Source organism: Gopherus evgoodei, chromosome 2, assembly GCF_007399415.2.
Source record: "Gopherus evgoodei ecotype Sinaloan lineage chromosome 2, rGopEvg1_v1.p, whole genome shotgun sequence".
Taxonomy (NCBI): Eukaryota; Metazoa; Chordata; order Testudines; family Testudinidae; genus Gopherus; species Gopherus evgoodei.
Window position 1 is genome coordinate 264,905,206 of NC_044323.1, and position 18,553 is coordinate 264,923,758.

Consider the following 18,553-nt stretch of genomic DNA (forward strand, 5'->3'; position numbering starts at 1 on the left):
TGGTTTGTTGTATTAAACAGCTCATTTAAGTTCCCAAACAGTTTGCTTTCTGTTCAGTCTCCTGATTTGTTTGTTTGTTTTGTTTTTAGGGCATAAAATTAATAGCTATTGGAGAACATTATCCAAAAGCTTCCTTTTCAAATGGGGGAATATAAGAGTGTGTTTCTTTTTCTTTTGTGGCTACAGAACTAAGTTCTGTTACTGAATAATTATTTATTTTGCTTTAAATAGTAAATACACCTATGCAAGCATGTAGGATCTCTGACACCTAATTCTCCGGCAAACCCTACCATCATTAAAATAATTATTCAGAAATGAACTCTGTCAGCGTGTCACCTACAAAAAATAGCTTCTTTCTCTGTAGGTCTTCATATGTCATAACCAATGCATTAAACTCCCCTCAGAGGGCCTTGGGCAACCAGTGCAGATCCAAAGCACTGGTATTATGATGCTTGCAGATACCCTGCTCAAGAAGCAAGCTATTGTGTTCTGCACTGGTGTCAGTCTCCAAATGGTTTAGATTAAATGTTGTATCTTGTGATTCAATATTACACAAATTATTCCTTTTGTTGCAAATATAGAGACAGTATTTCTCTCAATCGTAGACTACTAGACTAAAACACAGCCAACCTAGGTTGCAGTCCCAGCTCTGCCACTGGCCTGCTTGGTGACGTTGGGCTAGTCACTTTCCCTCCCTGTGCCTGAGTTTCTGGATCTGTAAAATGGGGATATTGATGCTGACCTCCTTCGTAAAGTGCTTTGAGATCTACTGGTGAAAAACAGTACAGATATTATTATTTTATTTTATTAGGGAGACAGCCAAAATAAAAACAAATCTCTGCAAACTGTTGACAGTTGAGCATATTAAATACATTGGTTTTGCCTGTTACCTTTGGTTATATTTCATCACAGATATTTTTAAATCACCTCATTATACAAATTTTAAAAACTTAGGAAAGTGGTGTACAGTATATTGCTGCTGTGTATAACTAATGCTAGAAATTGTCAAAGCCAGTTGAGGATTTAGCTGCGCAACTCCCATTAAAAGTAGAAGTATCAACATTATTACCCAAACTGTAGTTTGGCCAGAAAACATGGATTAACATGACTGCTCTTGTGAGTTAGACCTACCACACTGATCCCTCTTCACATCCCTTTGGTGGCTTCCTCTCTACCTCTGAATTAAATTTAAATCCCAAGGCATGATGTCCTTGTTTTTAAGATCCCACATAGTTTGGCTTTTGTCATTTCATTTCCCCTTTGTTCTGTCCTAGCAGCATGCCTCAATGTTGTCGAGTTTCCACATGACCTAGCCTTCACCCAGATTTTGTTAGCAGTGCTTTCTGTCTTCCCAGTTGCTCTTCAGAACTCCTATCATGATGCCATGGACCTTCGTCCTCTTGGTTAAAAAAATGAGAGGAGTAGCATTTTAAAAAAATCTTTTGGAACCTCCAAGTTGTATTCATTACTGATAGGAGTAACCACATGGCCTTAGACAGTAAGCATTCATCCTCCCTTATCCATTTAGTCCATGTACTTGTTACCCTTACTCTTACTGATTGTATGAAAGTTAATTTTAATCTCTTCTGGGCAAGGAGTTCATCTTTCATTTTTCCATTAAGTACCATGGCACCATATACCAACTACAGCAAGAATTTTCATGACTAGTGATGCTAAGATCTCAGTTCTGCATCACACCTGAAGTTTAATACTGAGACCTACACTTTATTTTGATATAGTACTGACTCAGAGGAAAGAATTATACCTACTATATTACCCATAGTAGAGGAAGAATTGTGGAAAATTAGAGGTTTATCTTCTAAGTACTAGTCTAATCCAATGCTGTTGAGTTTGGGATTTGATTACTTGAGTTATCACTTCTTCTAGAGCATAATTACAGAACTTGTGTTGCTTCTTTCCAGACTTGCTCAAGTTTTCATTTAATCTTAGAGGGCCAAAGTTGTTAATAGGAAGAATAAACTTCAGTAAATGTCAAGTTTCTTTCTAAGTATGCCATTCTCATTTTTTTTATGTTCTTGAATTCTGTTACAGTGAATGTTACATGCTTGCTTCCAACCTAGAAGAAATTAAATTAGGCAAATCCTAAAAGGATGAGTATGTAATTAGAGATTAATAAGGAATTAAGGGTAGCCAAAAATGTAGAGACTGCAGAAGACCATGCTTGACTATGTGGCTGGGATGACGTGACATAAAGAAGTGAATTTTAGAAATATTATTTCACAGTGTGAAATAAACAGCTCTTTAATAAAAAATGAGGCAATATTTATTGAACAATTGTTCATTTCTAGGCAACCAAGCATTTAGATATTTTCTTTACATGGTTTATTTTTGTTACTCATTTTTCTCAAATTTTGTGTGTTCATATAGAAAAATGTATGAGCGTAGTGTTAATGGGGGGGGGGGGTGACTTTCTTGAGGACTCTAAAGGAGGGTTGCCCTTTTGTGACCTTTTCATAATTTAGCATTTTTTGCCCCTCACCTATACCATGAAATTTGCTTAAAAAAAAAAAGTGTGAAAAAATCATAGCTCTGTTTATGAGAGATCAGCCTGTAAAGCAGTGGTCCCCAAACTTTTCATGATCCTGTCCCCTCCATCCCTCTCTGCACATCGCCTCAGCGGGAACAGGGTCCCAGCTCCTGGGAGAGCAGACACGGACAGAGGTAAGGAGGGACGGAAGCTGTAGGCTGTGGCTGGGAATGGAGCCACAGCCAGTGGCCTAGGCTGGGGGCGAGGCCAGGTGCGGAGCCACTGCCAGGTTGGGGTTTGATGGCAGGGGTGGGAGGTGAGGCTAGGGGTGAGACCAGAGCAGAGCAGGACTGGATGGTGTGCCCTCCCAGTGCCCCACCTCCCCCGAATGTTCCTCTGCACCCCTCTGACGGATGCACCTCACAGTTTAGGGACCTTTGCTGTAAAGCTTCTACAGGTCCGAGATTTGATAAAGCCCATCCTGGGGCTCAGCCTAGTGTAACTTGTGGGAAAAGGAGGAAGAAAAATGGTACATGTTTGTTTGTTTGTTTGTTTAGTTTAAGGAGAGACAGGAGGGCAGGCAAAAAGCAGCTATTTAGAATGTTAGGATCTCTTTCAAAGGAGATGGACTGGGGCAGAAGGCGCAGGTGAGGCTGTCAAAAGTGCATAAGAAATACGTTTATTAAATGACCTATAAAGTTACAATTAATAGCTTTATGGCACACAAAGGAATTTGGGAGATGTGGTACAGATGACACAGCCCTTACCCAAAGTGTGCAATCTAAATTTTAGGTACGATTGGGGGAGAGAGGGTCATGAGCAACAGTAAGAGGATGGAGAGAGAAAATAAGGGATACCAAAGTTTAATGTGGATACTGCCACCACATGGGGTAGGGGTATATGAGTGCATGCAAGGTATAGAGAAGAATGCTTCTGTGTATCTATCTGCAGTACTTGTGATCGTTCAAGGGACAATAATTTAAGTGAATGGGGTGGAGTGTTGCTGGTAGTACATTCTTTGTGAGGTGACTATACTCTAGAACTTGCTTCCCTGCTTGGTCTCTTGATCTGTCAGAGCCCAGATCTGATGACTTTCAAGGCATGCTGGGGTGTTTTGTGGTATGGTATAGGGTTTTGGAGCAAATGGCTGGGGAGAGTCATAGTATTACACCACTGGGGGAGGGTTTCTATCAATTTTTTTACCTCTTAGAATTTATGCATACCTTTACATGCTGATCCAAACCCAATGAAGTCAATGAAAAGTCTACCTTCCAGAACGGTGTCAGCACACTAGAAATCCATGCGTGCATATATGCTGCTCAGAATAATGAATTACTAAAATGCTGTGTAGTCTCTCTCCTTGTGAGGGGGGAAGTGTAAACTGTTACTACAATGCAATACCTCCATCTTTTGGATTTATATTGTTTCTGTTAAAATGCATTTTCCACAGAAATATGAAAAGCAAGTTAGTTTTGGAAAAGTTTTGCACATTTGTCACATGAATCATTTAAGATGAAGGGCACAAAGGCAGTAGCTATTTTTTAATTAACCTCGTACTCTAAATTATTTTTTGTGCATTAAGAATGATGAAAGCTTGATTAAGAAGATACTGCAATTTTATACAACACTATTAGAAGTGACATTTAGCTCTTCATGTCAACAATCTTAAAAATTGCAGAGAGCCATTCTTAATACAGTGGCAATCACGATGCCACTGTGGGATTCTCTAATCTCTAGCGACTGACTATCCCTAAAAAACGGATCTTATGAATGACAGGGTAGGAAACTTTGGGTTGGATAAAGATTAGCATTATCCTGCTGCTTTGTAATTATCAGAATCTGGACAGTCACTTATTTGGATGAAATGATGCATACAGTTTCTGCATCCAAAGTAAAGCATATGTAATATGATTGTAAGAGGAGTTTTCAAATCTCCCAGTAGGATGTCATAGGGTATATTTATAAACTCCAGCTAAGCAGTTGTTCTGCATTGGAATTCCACTGGCATTGAGATAATAATGTGCACAGTCAAATTGCCTTCTTTACAAAAACCCAGGGAATTATGAGAGCCTAATCCTTTATTAATGTCAACCCATAGGCAACAAGAAAGCGTAAGATTGCCATTCGAAAAGCCCAGGGGAAAAATGTTGAGGCCATCCGAGAGCTGAATGAGTATCTGGAACAGTGAGTGTTTTACAAGAAAAAGGATTGTGTTTTGCTATTCTGATAAATCTTTTTAATTAAAATGGAATTTGCATTTGATTTACGCCTTTGCTTCCATGCTGTTAATTTACAGAATCTCTACACAAGCTTTTTTTTTTTTTTTTTTAAATTTCTCCCCATCCAGATTTGTTGGGGACCAAGAAGCTTGGCATGAACTTGCAGAACTTTACATCAATGAGCATGAGTAAGTTATTTGCTGAGTCTACATAAGAATTGCTAGGTTGAAATCTTCTCTGTGTAAATCAAAATCCATAGTGACTGTTTCTAAAGGCATGTATAAATTTATATAAAAGTATACAATTTGGTGTCCAATATGACAAAGAACATGATAAAGCAATTAGGAACCTGATGTGGCTAGCAAATTCTTTAACAAGGTATTTTATTTAAAAATATGAAGGATTTAACAAAGTGGGGAGGGCAGAGGGAGAATGTTGACCACATTTTGTTTAAAATGAACCCTGCTTATGTAAAGAAGAATTGAATAATAATTTTCAGAATATCCTGTTCAGATAATGTTCTTCATTACATCTAAATTTTAAATGCTTGGAGTCTGCAAAACTTATCTGTGGATAATTTAATGCTGTGAGTGGATTGCTAGGAGGCTTCTGTAGAAGGAGATAATACAAATCTTATTCATTTACCATTGTTCTTTAAAAAAAACAAACAAAAAAAAAACAGTATTGGTCCAAAGTAGGGGCATTTGGTTGCCTGGGAACAAAACTAAGTGCAGTCAAGAATGTTGAATGTTGTAGGAACTTACTTATTGGATATTTAATGTTTTTTGTTAGCTTTTTTTTATTGCTGTAGTGACAGGAGGAAATCCCAGTGTGAGAGGATTAGCCCAAAGCCTTAGTGCAAGTTTTCTAATATTGCAGCATTAATTCTAACCTCCATCCAGAGGCATGTTCTTTTTTTCTCTTTAGTTCATCACCCAGCCTGAATTATATCATATTGTTTCCTTCCTTCCTTTCCAGAAAGTGGTAAAAGAATCAGATTCTCAGGGAAAAGGTGACCATTCTCATTGTGCCAGAAAAACTAGCCCCAGTTCCCATAGAAAAGAAAAGAAATACTCAGATCTTCTGACTCTCTCTAGATCTATAGTTTTAGTGCACAGATTTTCCATTTCTTTTGGGAAATGAGCCAACAACTGTATAGAAAAACAAATAGCTTAGAAAACTTTTTTATTGCAATGTATAAAAATACATGTTACATAGTGAAGGCTATAGCTACATGATTATTTCTTTCTCCAGTTTCCTGTTTTTTGCTGACATTTTGCTTTTTTTTCAAAATTTTTCTTGAGCAATAATGTATGGAATTTATCTGAGTTCATTGAAAAATTGAACCACATTGAATGTATGCCCATGAGCATTATCAAATAAATAGTTTTCAAGAGTATTGGTTATGAAATAATGCAAATTCTTGGCTGAGAAACAGCTGAAAGCAATTTTTTTAGGAAATTATTGTGGTCGGCCTACCCTTCTGAGCTATGTTATAAATTCTGTTTTGACTTTGAAGCTGGTTAAAGTTACAGATTTCGGCCCTGATCCTGCAAAGATTTATGCACATGCTTATCTTCAATAACTGTAAATAGTACTCAATCCTGCAATCTGATCCATTAGTGAGGAATGATGTCCCTCTCCACAGTCTAAGTGCAGGGTCTTCAAGTCGTCATCCATATGTGTGTAAGCCGAAATCAGGGCCGTGATAATATATGAAAAATGTATATACCAAGATATTATGAGTAAATTGTGGACCAAAACTGCAAATTTTTTATTTTTAAAAATACAGTCCCTATTACAAATATAAAGTGTACAGCTATAAACTTCCATAACATGGTTTATTTGCTATTATAGCTAGAGTAACTATCTGTCAATATTTACTTTATAAACCCCAGTTTTCTGGGTTTGGGCATCTTACTATTTCAGACCACATTGAACTAAGATGTCTTAAAATGTGGTTTAAATCCAAATTCTGAATGTTCTACAGGTAACAGTGTAAATCATTTGAACCACACTGAAATTTTATGGTTTGTATATTTAATATACAAAAAGGCCCCCAAAATGGTTTTGTGAGCTTTTTCTCTATTATTTTTTTAAAGACTTCATTAAAGAAAAGAATGGTAACTTCCTCTTTTGGAATGGTATAAATATTGCCATTTAAATTTGTATAGTATTTTGTATCTGTATGGAAATCTGGTATACTCGATTTAGAGGTGTTCACGTTAAGGTGTTAGGAATTAATTGCAAGGCTGAGACCTAAAGGGTAGACCTAGCATGGGGTTGATTCCAGAATCAGAGCCTTACTCCATAATTTTCAATGGCTTATGAAGCATCAAATAACTTAAAATTCTTTCTTCATCTGTGGAACAAAATGATGGTAGCTGGTCTTTAAAATTAATCAAATGCTTTGTAGCAGTTTGAGTTTTGTAAAGTCTTTAAAGAAGATGTCTTGTATATTAAAGTGGTACCCATCACTGCTTAGTAGGTGTCTTAAGTGTTCACACCTTATATTAATTGTTTCTGTATGCCGCCAAGTCTATTAAAATGACACATAATATATACTCAGTACTGGTCATTACACTGTTGGGTGTGGAATCCTTAAATAACTTCAATGCATAGTCCTCTGAAAGAAACATGAGTTGACAGTGATATAAGATCATTTCCACTGAACCTATTTCAGTTTGCCAGGTATTATGATTATATATGTAAAAAATCAATAAATCCTCAATTCTTTAAGAAATTCTGTTTTATTATCATAAATTTTGTGAAATAATAACACAATATACAATGATAATAAGGAGGGCTAAAAATACTGAACTGTAAAGAATACAATAGCAAAGACCTATACACACATCAAATCAGCAGTTTGTTTTATGTCACTTTCTGGTTTTGATGTTCCTCAGTTATGCGAAGGCGGCCTTCTGTTTGGAGGAGCTTATGATGGCTAATCCACACAACCACTTATATTGTCAGCAATTTGCTGAAGTAAGTATTTTCAAAAGAATCAATTGTGTTTGAATAGCTGTTCTGGTTTTGCTATTAATGGGAATAATACAAATAAAATAAAAAAAAATTTTTTTGTATGTTTCACCTTTGGGATTTTAAGTAAATACAAAGAGAGGGCATCAGTTTAAAACACCTGATAGAACTTTGCACGTTCAGTAATGATTTTTTTTTTTAAATCCTAGGATTACTACTATTACTAAATTATAAATAAGAATTAAACCATCATTTGTTGAATGTTCAAATTCTTATTGAAATAAACTAAGCTTGTTGAAATGTTTATGCTCTTCAATGAAGTTTCAAAACTAAATGCATGAGAAATTAAACCTTTACATAATATTAATGCTTTTCTTGTGAAGTATGTTTTGCTTTTGGTACAATCAAGGGGCCAGATCTTGCAGTCCTCCTTTGTAGGATATCTTGCCTGACAGAGAATTGGGAAAAAATTACGGGATTTGGCCCAAGATATTTAGCAGTTTGCACTAGATTCCAGTTTTAAATTTTAAAAAAAATGGTATATTATTAGTTGGAGTAGATACAATTTGTTCTGTTTACATGGATTAAATATTAGATAATTGTTCAAATTAAGAGTCTGCTTATATCACTTTGTGGTTCCCAGAAATCCAGATTTCTGGAATACAGCATCTAATATGTATTCCTTCTCTAGCTAATGTAATAATGGGAATTAATTCATTTAATTTCTCCTTTATTCTGTCAGTGAGTGACATTTTTAAAATAGCAGTGACTTTTTTTTATAGTGAGAGCAAGTTTTTTTTTAATTTGATTATTATTATTAGCCTCACAGGCTAGTGCTTTACCTTTTGTGTTTCACATGACACAAGATTTAGATGAGTCTTAATGGTCTTAAGAGTAGTTTCTATAATCTCTTTGATTCAGATAGATAGAAAATATCTACCTACTGTAGTTTCTGGTGCTTGAGGCATGATGAAACATGCAAGTTTTCAAAGTAGTAAACTAAAACAGGTTTAATCAGTCTATAATTTCAACAGGTTAAATATACCCAAGGCGGGCTTGAAAACCTTGAACTATCAAGAAAATATTTTGCACAAGCATTGAAACTGAACAACAGAAACATGAGAGCTTTGTTTGGACTATACATGGTGAGGTTGAATGAATACTCATTGATTGTGTGTTGTCATTTAAAATTCAGTGATCTTCCTAGTCTAATATAATAGTTTTACTGATTTGAATGAGAGTTATTAACTATCAGGAAAGAACTGTTTGTTCAGCCAACGTGCAAAGGGCCTGCTTCTACACCAATTGAAATCAGTGGGACACAGGAGGACCTAGATTCTGTTCTTGCTCTACCCTGACCTTCACATCATCTTCTGTGCCCTTAGTTCCCCATATATCAAATGAGATCATTATACATCAACCTGGTAAAGTGCTTTGAGATCTAGTTAGCGCACTGTAATGGGGTTTTGTTTTTGTTTGGGAATTTAATTGCAAAAAGTGTGATTATTCTATAACCTTGTCTGTACTACAGAAACTTTGCAAAAATTTTCCCAGTTTCCTACACTAGTTCAACTCCACCGGGAGTAGCAACAGAGGAAGCCTAGTGTAAATGAGTTGCTGACATTTTAAGTAATTCACCTTTGAAAAGCAACTGAATAAAGTGAACTCTGAGGGTACTAGAATTATTATTTATTTAACCGTAACTTACCATTGACATGCATTTTGGGGGATTGGGTTATTAATGGTAACAGTATATGCTTTTTAACAATTACAGTATATTTATTATTGTAGGACTGTCTTAACCTTAAGTTAACAATGTGGTTTTACTTGGGAATTTAAAAAAAATTTGTGGACACTAGCTGTCAATTAGACGTTTGGTAATGAATCAAACATACTATATGTACTATCTTCCCTTTCTATTTAGGGCGCATTCAAGCACTGAATTGTTAAGCATTAATGAGACCAAAATAATAATAAAATAAAAACTTTTTCCTAAATCTGTGGTTTCTTCATTACTGAGTGGTGATGGGATTTGCTGCTGCAAGAGTATGTAGTGTCCCAGTGTTTCTGCAGTCACAAGTTGTATAATTAGTTTTGAGAATTTTCTGCAAGCAAGAAATTATCCTGTATGTGTTTTACGTTAATAGAAACTTCTCTAATGAAGCTATGTTCAACATTGATATTTATTTTAAGGGCAGACATGCACGACTACCTTGAAACTGTTTATCTCTAATATGTCAGTCTGGATACTAAGGGTATGTCTACACTACAATTAGACACCAGCGACTGGCCCATGCCAGCTGATTCAGGCTCTCAAGGCTTAGGCTAAGGGGCTGTTTAACTGCAGTGTAGACATTTGGGCTCAGGATGCAACCAGAGCTATGGGACCCTCCCACCTTCCAGATCCTAGAATTCAGACGAAGCCTGAACATCTCCACTGCCATTAAACAGCCCTTAGCCTGAGTCACTGCACTGCACTGCAGCAACAGGTATTTTCTTGCCTTGTAGACATATTCCAAGACATTGGGTTTTATAGCCTCCTTGCCAGCAGATGGAGACTGAAAGCTATTTTTTGTGATAATTTCACCCCATAAATGGGAATGGACTGATTGAATATTCCCAGTTCTTTTTCTATCTCCCACACAGGGATAGGAGAGAGAGACCTTCTTGTGGACAGCAGAACCCCAAATTATTTAATTTTAGTGAGATCAGTTCTCAATTCTTTGAACAGTCCTAGTTTAGGCTGGAGACTGTTTATGAGCCAAGGTTTCATTTTACTTTCTTTCTTCGTTCCTTTCTGTTGCACTGTGTGTGGCGCACACCACCAGTTCCTGTGGTCCCCTCTTTTGTATATGTATATATTTTGCAATCTTACTATTTTTTGTTTTGTAATCCTAGTCTGCCAGCCATATTGCTTCCAATCCTAAAGCAAGTGCGAAAATGAAAAAGGACAATATGAAGTTTGCCAGTTGGGCAGCTAACCAAATCAATAGAGCTTACCAGGTCAGTATATTGTCTACATTTTAAAGTCTTCTCCTGGACATACTGCATATCTCCATGTTATGATAAAATGGGTTACTAAAAGGCAAGATGTCTGCATATCTTAATATCTTTTCTGCTTCTTTAAAATTAAAATAGGACAGATTTGCAGCTTTCATAAATCAGCATGACTTGATCGATTTCAGGTCACACCAGCTGATGATCTGATTCAAATATATGCGTTCTATTTCTGTGTAAAGGACTCTGATGTTTTACACGCTGTATTAATCTGTATTACCTACTGATATTTTTTTTGTCTCTATTGATTAGTTCTTCCTAGTATTAACATAGAATGCACAGGGTAGCATTATATGAATCTCCAAGACTTGAGCGTATATATTTTGGATTGTTTCATCATATGTGATATATCAGTAGACAATTAAAATAGTTTTGAATTTCTATTTTAGTTGTGTTATTTACTAAAAGAAAACTAATTAAGGGTTCTTAGTATTTGCCCTTCCCTTCAGGTTTATAAAGATCAAAATAAATTATTTAAAAATGTACCAGATAAGTATCCTAAAATGTGCCAAATCACTGTTGGTGCTGGTTTTCCATAGTTTATGTAGGAAGTGGACATGATATACTGCACAAACTTAAACTTTGTGGGCCAGATTCAAAATGCATTCAAGATAATGGGAGTCTTTCCAATGATTTGAAGCAGGGATTGGCAATCTTTGGCACGCGGCCCGCCAGAGTAAGCACCCTGGTTGGCCGGGCCGGTTTGTTTACCTGCCACGACTGCAGGTTTGGCTGATCATGGCTCCCACTGGCCGCGGTTCACCGTCCCAGGCCAATGGGGGCTGTGGGAAGCGGCACGGACCAAGGGATGTGCTGGCTGCCACTTCCTGCAGCCCCCCTTGGCCTGGAGCGGCAAACCACAGCCAGTGGGAGCCACGATCGGCCGAACCTGCAGACGTGGCAGGTAAACGAAGTAGCCCGGCCCGCCAAGGGGCTTACCCTGGCAGGCCGCATGCCAAAGGTTGCCAGTCCCTGATTTAAAGGGTTATACATCAGATTGTATGTAGGTTTAAAATAATTCTTGAATAGGAAACAGTTATTAGCATGTTGATTTCTGTTACCACTCTGCTTTCTGAAATCATGTCCAGAACTTGGTAACTACTCAGCTTGTTTATTGTTTGTACTTGGTAGGAACTGATGACCACAATAACGAATAGCACTCCTTGTGCTAAGTGTTGTACAAACGCACAGGAAGGAATGGTCCTTTCCCCGAGTTTAGAGCCTAGTTTAAGACAAATCACACAATGTGGATGTAACAAACAGAGGGGAATGGGGTGGAGAAGACGACATTTATAGTGACAAGTCTTTCCTCTGAGACTATTTTTATCTGTGTAGTACAAATTGAACCAGCTCACTCACTCAGGCCTATCATTCAAGGCAGATAATACCAAATTCACTGAAGATGGCACACACAAAGAAGAGAGCCTGTCACAAGCCTGGCCTCCCTAGTAACAGTTTCTCTGCTGTTGTATGTATAAGGTTGTGGTATTGCAACACAAGCCTTTCTGGTCTCTCTCACCCTCTTTTATCGAACAAAATTGATTTTATTAAGTGTGAAGAAAAGTCCACTTTTCTCTTTGCGTTGGTATCCTTTCTGGTGTACATTGTTATCTCAGTATCTGGGTGGAGTGTGGTATCTCATTCCCCCACAATGCCTTATTAGGATGTTTTACCTTCACAGTGCCTTACTGCTTTCTAGCTTAAGCTATTTAATGGTATAATTGATGTTCTGCAGCTGACACTTGTGTAATTTAATTGGGCTTTCTCTTCATGACATCAGGTCCTGACCACATACAGCTTTACTAAAGCAAGAAGGCACGTAGGGAATAGCTTCTCTGGAAAGTGTCAATGGCAGGTGTCGACTGTGAGACTGTTACCACTTTGCACTGTTAGTCAAGTGGTTCCTGACTCAGCACACTGATAATTTCTCCTTTGAAACAATGTGGTGTGAACCACAGTTTACCCATAAAGAAATTACTCGATAATCAAAAGGATGGCTTATGTCTCCATATTTATATGGTTAACTGCACTTCATTCCTTATGTCAGTAAATCATCAGCACATTTCTTCATGACAATAAGCAGTGTATGTGGAATGCCATTCTATCTTTTTATATATGATTTGCACAAAAATGTAAGACTCCCATTGACTTCAATATGCATTGAATTGGACCTTATGTATCTGAAGTAAAATATTGATAGGCATCCCACAAATTGCAGGATCCACCAAAGAAACCTGGTGAGCAGAATGTGAGTTGCATTTGGTTTCTTGTAACTAAGTACAACAGGATAGTTCCCAGTTTAAAAAACTGGATTTGGGGGGACAGGTGCTCAGCACTTTCTGGAAAACAGCCTCTTTTAAGGTGTTTCAAGTTTGAATACCCAAAGTCACAAGCCCCTTTTGACAGTGCTGGCCTTAGTGAATTGGTGGCATAGTCAGGATTAGTACTATGGAATCTTGAGTCCCAGGTTGGAACTTTAAAACTAGAGGTTTATTAGTAAAAATGAAAGCTTGTAGTTGTTTGATTCACAGCCACTTATTCTTGTTCTTCTCATGTGGCTGTCTTAACAGCTCACTATTGCTCAGGAAATGTGATTTGTGTGGTTATTTTTTGTTTTGTTTTTGTTTTACCCTATGGTGCAGTTATACAGTTTTTGTGAAGTTATGTTGGAGCCAGGTTAAAATGATTGGCTCCCCTTTCTCAGTTGATGCTTACCAGAACAGATCACATTCACACAACGAAAATATATATTTAAAACAAATGTCAGAACTTCTTTGTGCCTTCATTCCTTTGTGACACATTGCATACTTCAGATGTATTCTATAGCAGTTTGGGATAAAAAGTGACAAATACCATATCTGACTAAAACTGCAGGGGGGGATTTCGATTTGTAGCATATATCTACTCAGAATAGAATTTGGACAGCAACTGGCGTGAACAACATTCCTCTTGCCAAAAAAAAAAAAAAAATACAGCTGGACAGGACCATTTCCCAATCTCACACTGCTTAAAATGTGAGTATGACAAAACCATGGTAGGGTTTAGTGACACCATATTAAAGACAGAGAAGATCCAGGTGTTACAGGAAATGGTGGTGTTGCAGTAGGTGGCCATCTCCCGTCTGAGTCGATATGGAATTAGACCCCTTGCATAATGTTGTGGTGTTGAAGATTGCCATTTTGGATGTAAAGCTGAAACTTTGGTCACTTCTGCCAATTAACGTCCCTATGGCCTCTTTCATGAGAGGAGATTCCATTTTGGATAATTAAATAGTCTATGAAACTCCACCCTTCTCCCACATTCCCCAAAGTTCTGTGCAAAGTGAGATCGGAGACATAAAAATCTTAGTGAGTTTATGAGTTGTGCTATGTGGACTTGCTGGCATTGTCAGCAACTCAGTTTGTCCTTCAGTCATGTCTGTTCTCACTCCAGAGGGATTAGATGCATTCTTCATCCTGGTTTGGCTGCCTGGCAAAGTAATGTGGATTTGTGGCTCTGAATATGGATGCTTTAACTGAAGAAGTATAAAGGTGTTGGCAGTTCTATTGCAAAATATACGCTCTTGAGATGGCTTTTCCATGTGGATTTTAAACTTAGATTCCCACCAGTTTCATGCACAATACCATTCATTTTGGATAACTTCCTCAATTTTGTCAAGTTTAGGATTACAGGTTTATTTGATAAATATTCAGTTGTTTTGTTTTTTCAGTGGATATCTATTTTTGATAATTAAAAATGTTTCTTTAGTGGCCTACTTCTTCTTCATCTGGCTTCTGGAACCTAATTTTAGTCTTTTGCTTTGTTTTTTCCTGTAAGCTTGAGTCTCCATTCAAACTATTGAATTGCTTTTGTTTCTTGTATTAAGTGGTTTATTTTGTTTGTGAACACTCATATGAAATTAAATAAAAATTTACGCAACAATTTAGGAAAACAAAATTATGCAAGATCTGTCAGACTGGAATAGGCTCCCAAGGAAAGTGGAGTTAGGATTTTTTTTAGAAGTACAAATATTTCCACTTGGATATTTTTTAGCAATCCATTTTTATTTAGGTATTCAATATTTGTCCATCCCTGCTAACTAGTGCTTCTCTAACTGTGCTTGGTCTAGTAGAGAAATGTCCATTTAGGAAGGGAGAATCGTCTGGTATCTAGAACTCCTGGATTCTAACCCTGACACTAAAAACAGGATTACTTCTCAGGGCATTGGGTTTAATTGTTTGTAAAAACACTGTTAACCCATCATATGAAAGCCTTTATAAAAGTACCAACTATTGAAGAATAAGTGCATTTCTATTATACTAAACACTTGAGACTTGTTATCAAGATTAGGTTTTACATTGTGTGGAGGTCACAACATCTTTTTAGGGAAATTCTGACCTGTGGTATCAAAGCAAGCTCCCTACAGTTGTATATAAAATCCATTTATTTAACTATCGACATGAATCACACAAAAAGTGAAGAACTACTTCTTTCTTTGTGTCGCTTAACATCGAAACAAAATATGGCTACCTAATGCTCTCCAATTAGATAATTGGTTTAGCATGTCGTATGGTAGAGGCATTTCAGCAGAGGCAAGCAAGTTTGATTAATGCTCATGAAAATCTTTAATGTGATCCCACTCATGGTAACTTTCCAGTTAAATGTTTCTTAGGCACACTGCTAAATTCCTCTGTGTTAGTGAGTCACATGTTATTTATGATTGGAGAGGTGATTCCGTTACAAACCATTTGGGAAACAGAAAATTAAATCATGATTAAAAAAAAAAAAAAAAGGATTCCGGCTCAATCAACTGAATTGCAGTATAATGCCAGAATAGACAAAATAATTGGTCGTCAAGGAAAATTTGAAGTGATTAGATTTCAGGCTTCTATTTGTTATGATGTGGAGTTTATTTTATTTGTTCTAATTTAAAGTGCATGTCAGTATCATTAAGGCAGCCACTCATGAAACTAACAAGTAATGTTTCTTAAATTGACATAAAATATTAATTTTCTTCTCAATGTCCTTAAAGCAAAAACAGAAGTAAAATTCTGCTCATTTTGAAATCCCCTGCCTCCCTTCTCCGATCACCCCCACCTCACCCCACAACTATTTCTACCATGCAGCATTACTTTTTGACCACATCGTGCACAGGCTTCTGTGCTATTACTGAAAGAATCACAGGAATCATAACATGTGCTTTTAATTTTTTTTTTTAATTTTTTTAAATCGAAGCTGTTTCTCAAAGAATTGGACCTCCCCAAGTATTTGATTAGGACTGTTCTTGTTTTGTGTGGGAAAAGACGGGCATAGAAGAGAGGTTTTTTTCTGTTCTCTTCAAATCCAGGCAAAAGATACTTTATCAGCTGGAAAGGCAAAAAGCAATCTCTGCTGTTCCTCTAAAGTATTGTTATTATGGGCAGTTATGGGAATCTGACAATTTAAAAGGTGGATTTACATCTACTAGCACAGGCAAAATTAAATAGCATTCCACTTTCAGAAAAAGCGAGGTATTTTTTAGTTAAGGGATACAGTAAACAATTTGTGATCATAGCTACATTTTATGCTTCTAGATATTTAATTTGTAATGCCCTTTTATTTACCATACCAAATCTAGTTTTTTAACAACACAAAGCTAACAGCTAGGAATTAAAGGAAACCTAATGTTAGACTGTAGCCTAAGGGGTCAAAAGCAGGTTAACAGCTCCTGCAGCTTGCTGCTGCTGTGATATTACCTGAGCTTGATCACTTAATCTTTCTCAACAGGTCATGAGAAGTTTGCTAAATTAAATTAATTACAAGAGAGATGAGACACATCATAAATCAAGGACTAAGCATGCAGGACAGCAGTGGTATTTGAAGGAAAAAATCATTAAATTGTAAATTTATTGAGTGTTTAGATGTTCACATTTAGTCAGAGAATAGGATATTTTATTAACAGCAAATTTTAGTCAGTACTTCTTTATCACCAAAATATTTAGTATGGGTATGTTTGAAAAAAAAAAATTGGTGGTGGCTTTTTTTCTCACTTAACTGAAGCACCAACATAGCCAATAAATCTGTTGTGTTTATATCAGGCTGATGAGTGATGGGAATTGTCAGTACAGTTAGAAAACTCATTTTGAGATCAGCATGGGGTAGTCAACAACTCTTCCCCCCTCCGCCCCTGATGCTAGGCTACTAGTATAGTATGGAATTTTAATGCTAAAATGTGCAAAGGTAGTGTTTGCATGGCTTCATATTCCTTCATTACCAATATAGGCTTGATTTCAAATTCAATCTGGAATTACAATTGTAATGGTAGATTGTAATTAAATAAAAGATTCTAACTCACAATCACAGTTGAACTGAGAAATACATTTATGAGACACTGCCTTGCCTTACAGTATGTTTTTGTAAGTAAACTATTCCATTCCCGTGCTGTAAATAATATGGAGGCTTATTAGTTTTTTATCATGTGCAGATCGTTCCTCTATCAAAATATGAACATGATCTAAGTTAAATCAGATAATAGACCAGCTTTTTTAAATGTTTGTAACAATCACAAAGCAGACAATGGATACATTATCTTTTATCTTGTTAAGGTAAATGCTACCTTAAGTGGTACAACCTTATTGAAATATTTGTTTTTGCAGTAAATTGGTACACTGTGTGTTAAGTTATTTTTGATTAACGTTTAGAACTGTAGCTTGTGCAAGACTATTGCACAGCATTGTGTAGTGCATTTTCTGTCACATGACTGGTAAAAGTGAGTTTATTCTTTTCCTTAGTTTGCAGGTCGCAGTAAGAAAGAGACCAAATACTCTCTGAAGGCAGTGGAAGATATGTTGGAAGCCCTGCAAATCACTCAATCTTAGGCTGTCACAAAGAGGTCTAATGTTAGATTTTACAACTCCATGTTCAACCTTTAATGATCTATGAGTTATGTTACTTTAAATGCCTAATTCCATTGTTAGTTAACGTGCTATCTTAAAGGATGTTTTTATGAAAATTTAAAATGTCTATTTATTGCTGCTGTGAAGAAGACACATGAAAACTCACTGAAATGTGTAACTTATCCCGGGAAGATAACAAAGAAATCAAATGTATTGCACATCAGTCTCTTCAGATCTTGTATGTACAGTGACTGCTTTTTAAGCCATAACCTGATGTAGAAATAAACTTGTTAAATGATCAATTACAATTATGTGTTGGGCCTGCAGACTTATACATATAGATGAATACCATATGTTAGATAAAATTATCTTAATTGACTGCTTGAGTTAAAATGTGGTAAAAGGTAAAAAATTACTGAGCAGTATTCATTACTGTACCTGTGCACAGTTTAATCAAGAATACATTTGATATTAAAGTTTTTAAGATATTTTCTTGTGTATAGAAATGGAAGCAATATAATCATGCCCTAGGTTTCAGTGGAAATAACTCACATGCTTATAGATAAGCACGTGCTTAATGCTTTGCTGGAGCCTTTGTGTATAAATGCATGAGCAAGTATCCGCTTGTATATGTAGCAATGTGACTGGTGCATCTACCTGCACATTTTTTATTTGTGCAATTAAGGACAGTAGTAAACCACCTCATGCTTCAAGAGCTATGTGAATACAGTATTGTGTACTAGTTTTGATATTTACCGAGCAAAACAGTGCAACTCATGGTTTACAAATCTTTGGTTCAGTCAGAATTAAGCTGCTGTTATTTCATAAACTATGGCAATTTAGTCATGCAGATGTTTCTTCTACTGAAGTTTCAGCAATCGGGCTGCAGAGTGGAAATTATATCAACTAAAAAATTCCAGTCTGAAATACTTCAACCCTTGATTTTAATAATG

General features: G+C 36.5%; 1 protein-coding gene across 2 annotated transcripts in view; it reads left to right on the forward strand.

Annotated features, from left to right (window-relative positions):
• EMC2 (ER membrane protein complex subunit 2) overlaps positions 1–18,329 on the forward strand; it is a 67,899-nt gene extending 49,570 nt beyond the window's left edge. Inside the window, exons 6-11 of one of the 2 annotated variants that reach the window (XM_030553704.1) lie at positions 4,587–4,672; positions 4,836–4,895; positions 7,614–7,695; positions 8,724–8,834; positions 10,588–10,692; positions 17,496–18,329. In XM_030553704.1, the coding sequence (XP_030409564.1) occupies positions 4,587–4,672; positions 4,836–4,895; positions 7,614–7,695; positions 8,724–8,834; positions 10,588–10,692; positions 17,496–17,582 (531 nt within the window). In that variant the 3' untranslated portion in view covers positions 17,583–18,329. The remainder of the gene's footprint in view (positions 1–4,586; positions 4,673–4,835; positions 4,896–7,613; positions 7,696–8,723; positions 8,835–10,587; positions 10,693–17,495) is intronic. The other variant, XM_030553705.1, reaches the window with a different exon arrangement.
• The last annotated feature ends 224 nt before the right edge of the window (positions 18,330–18,553 follow it).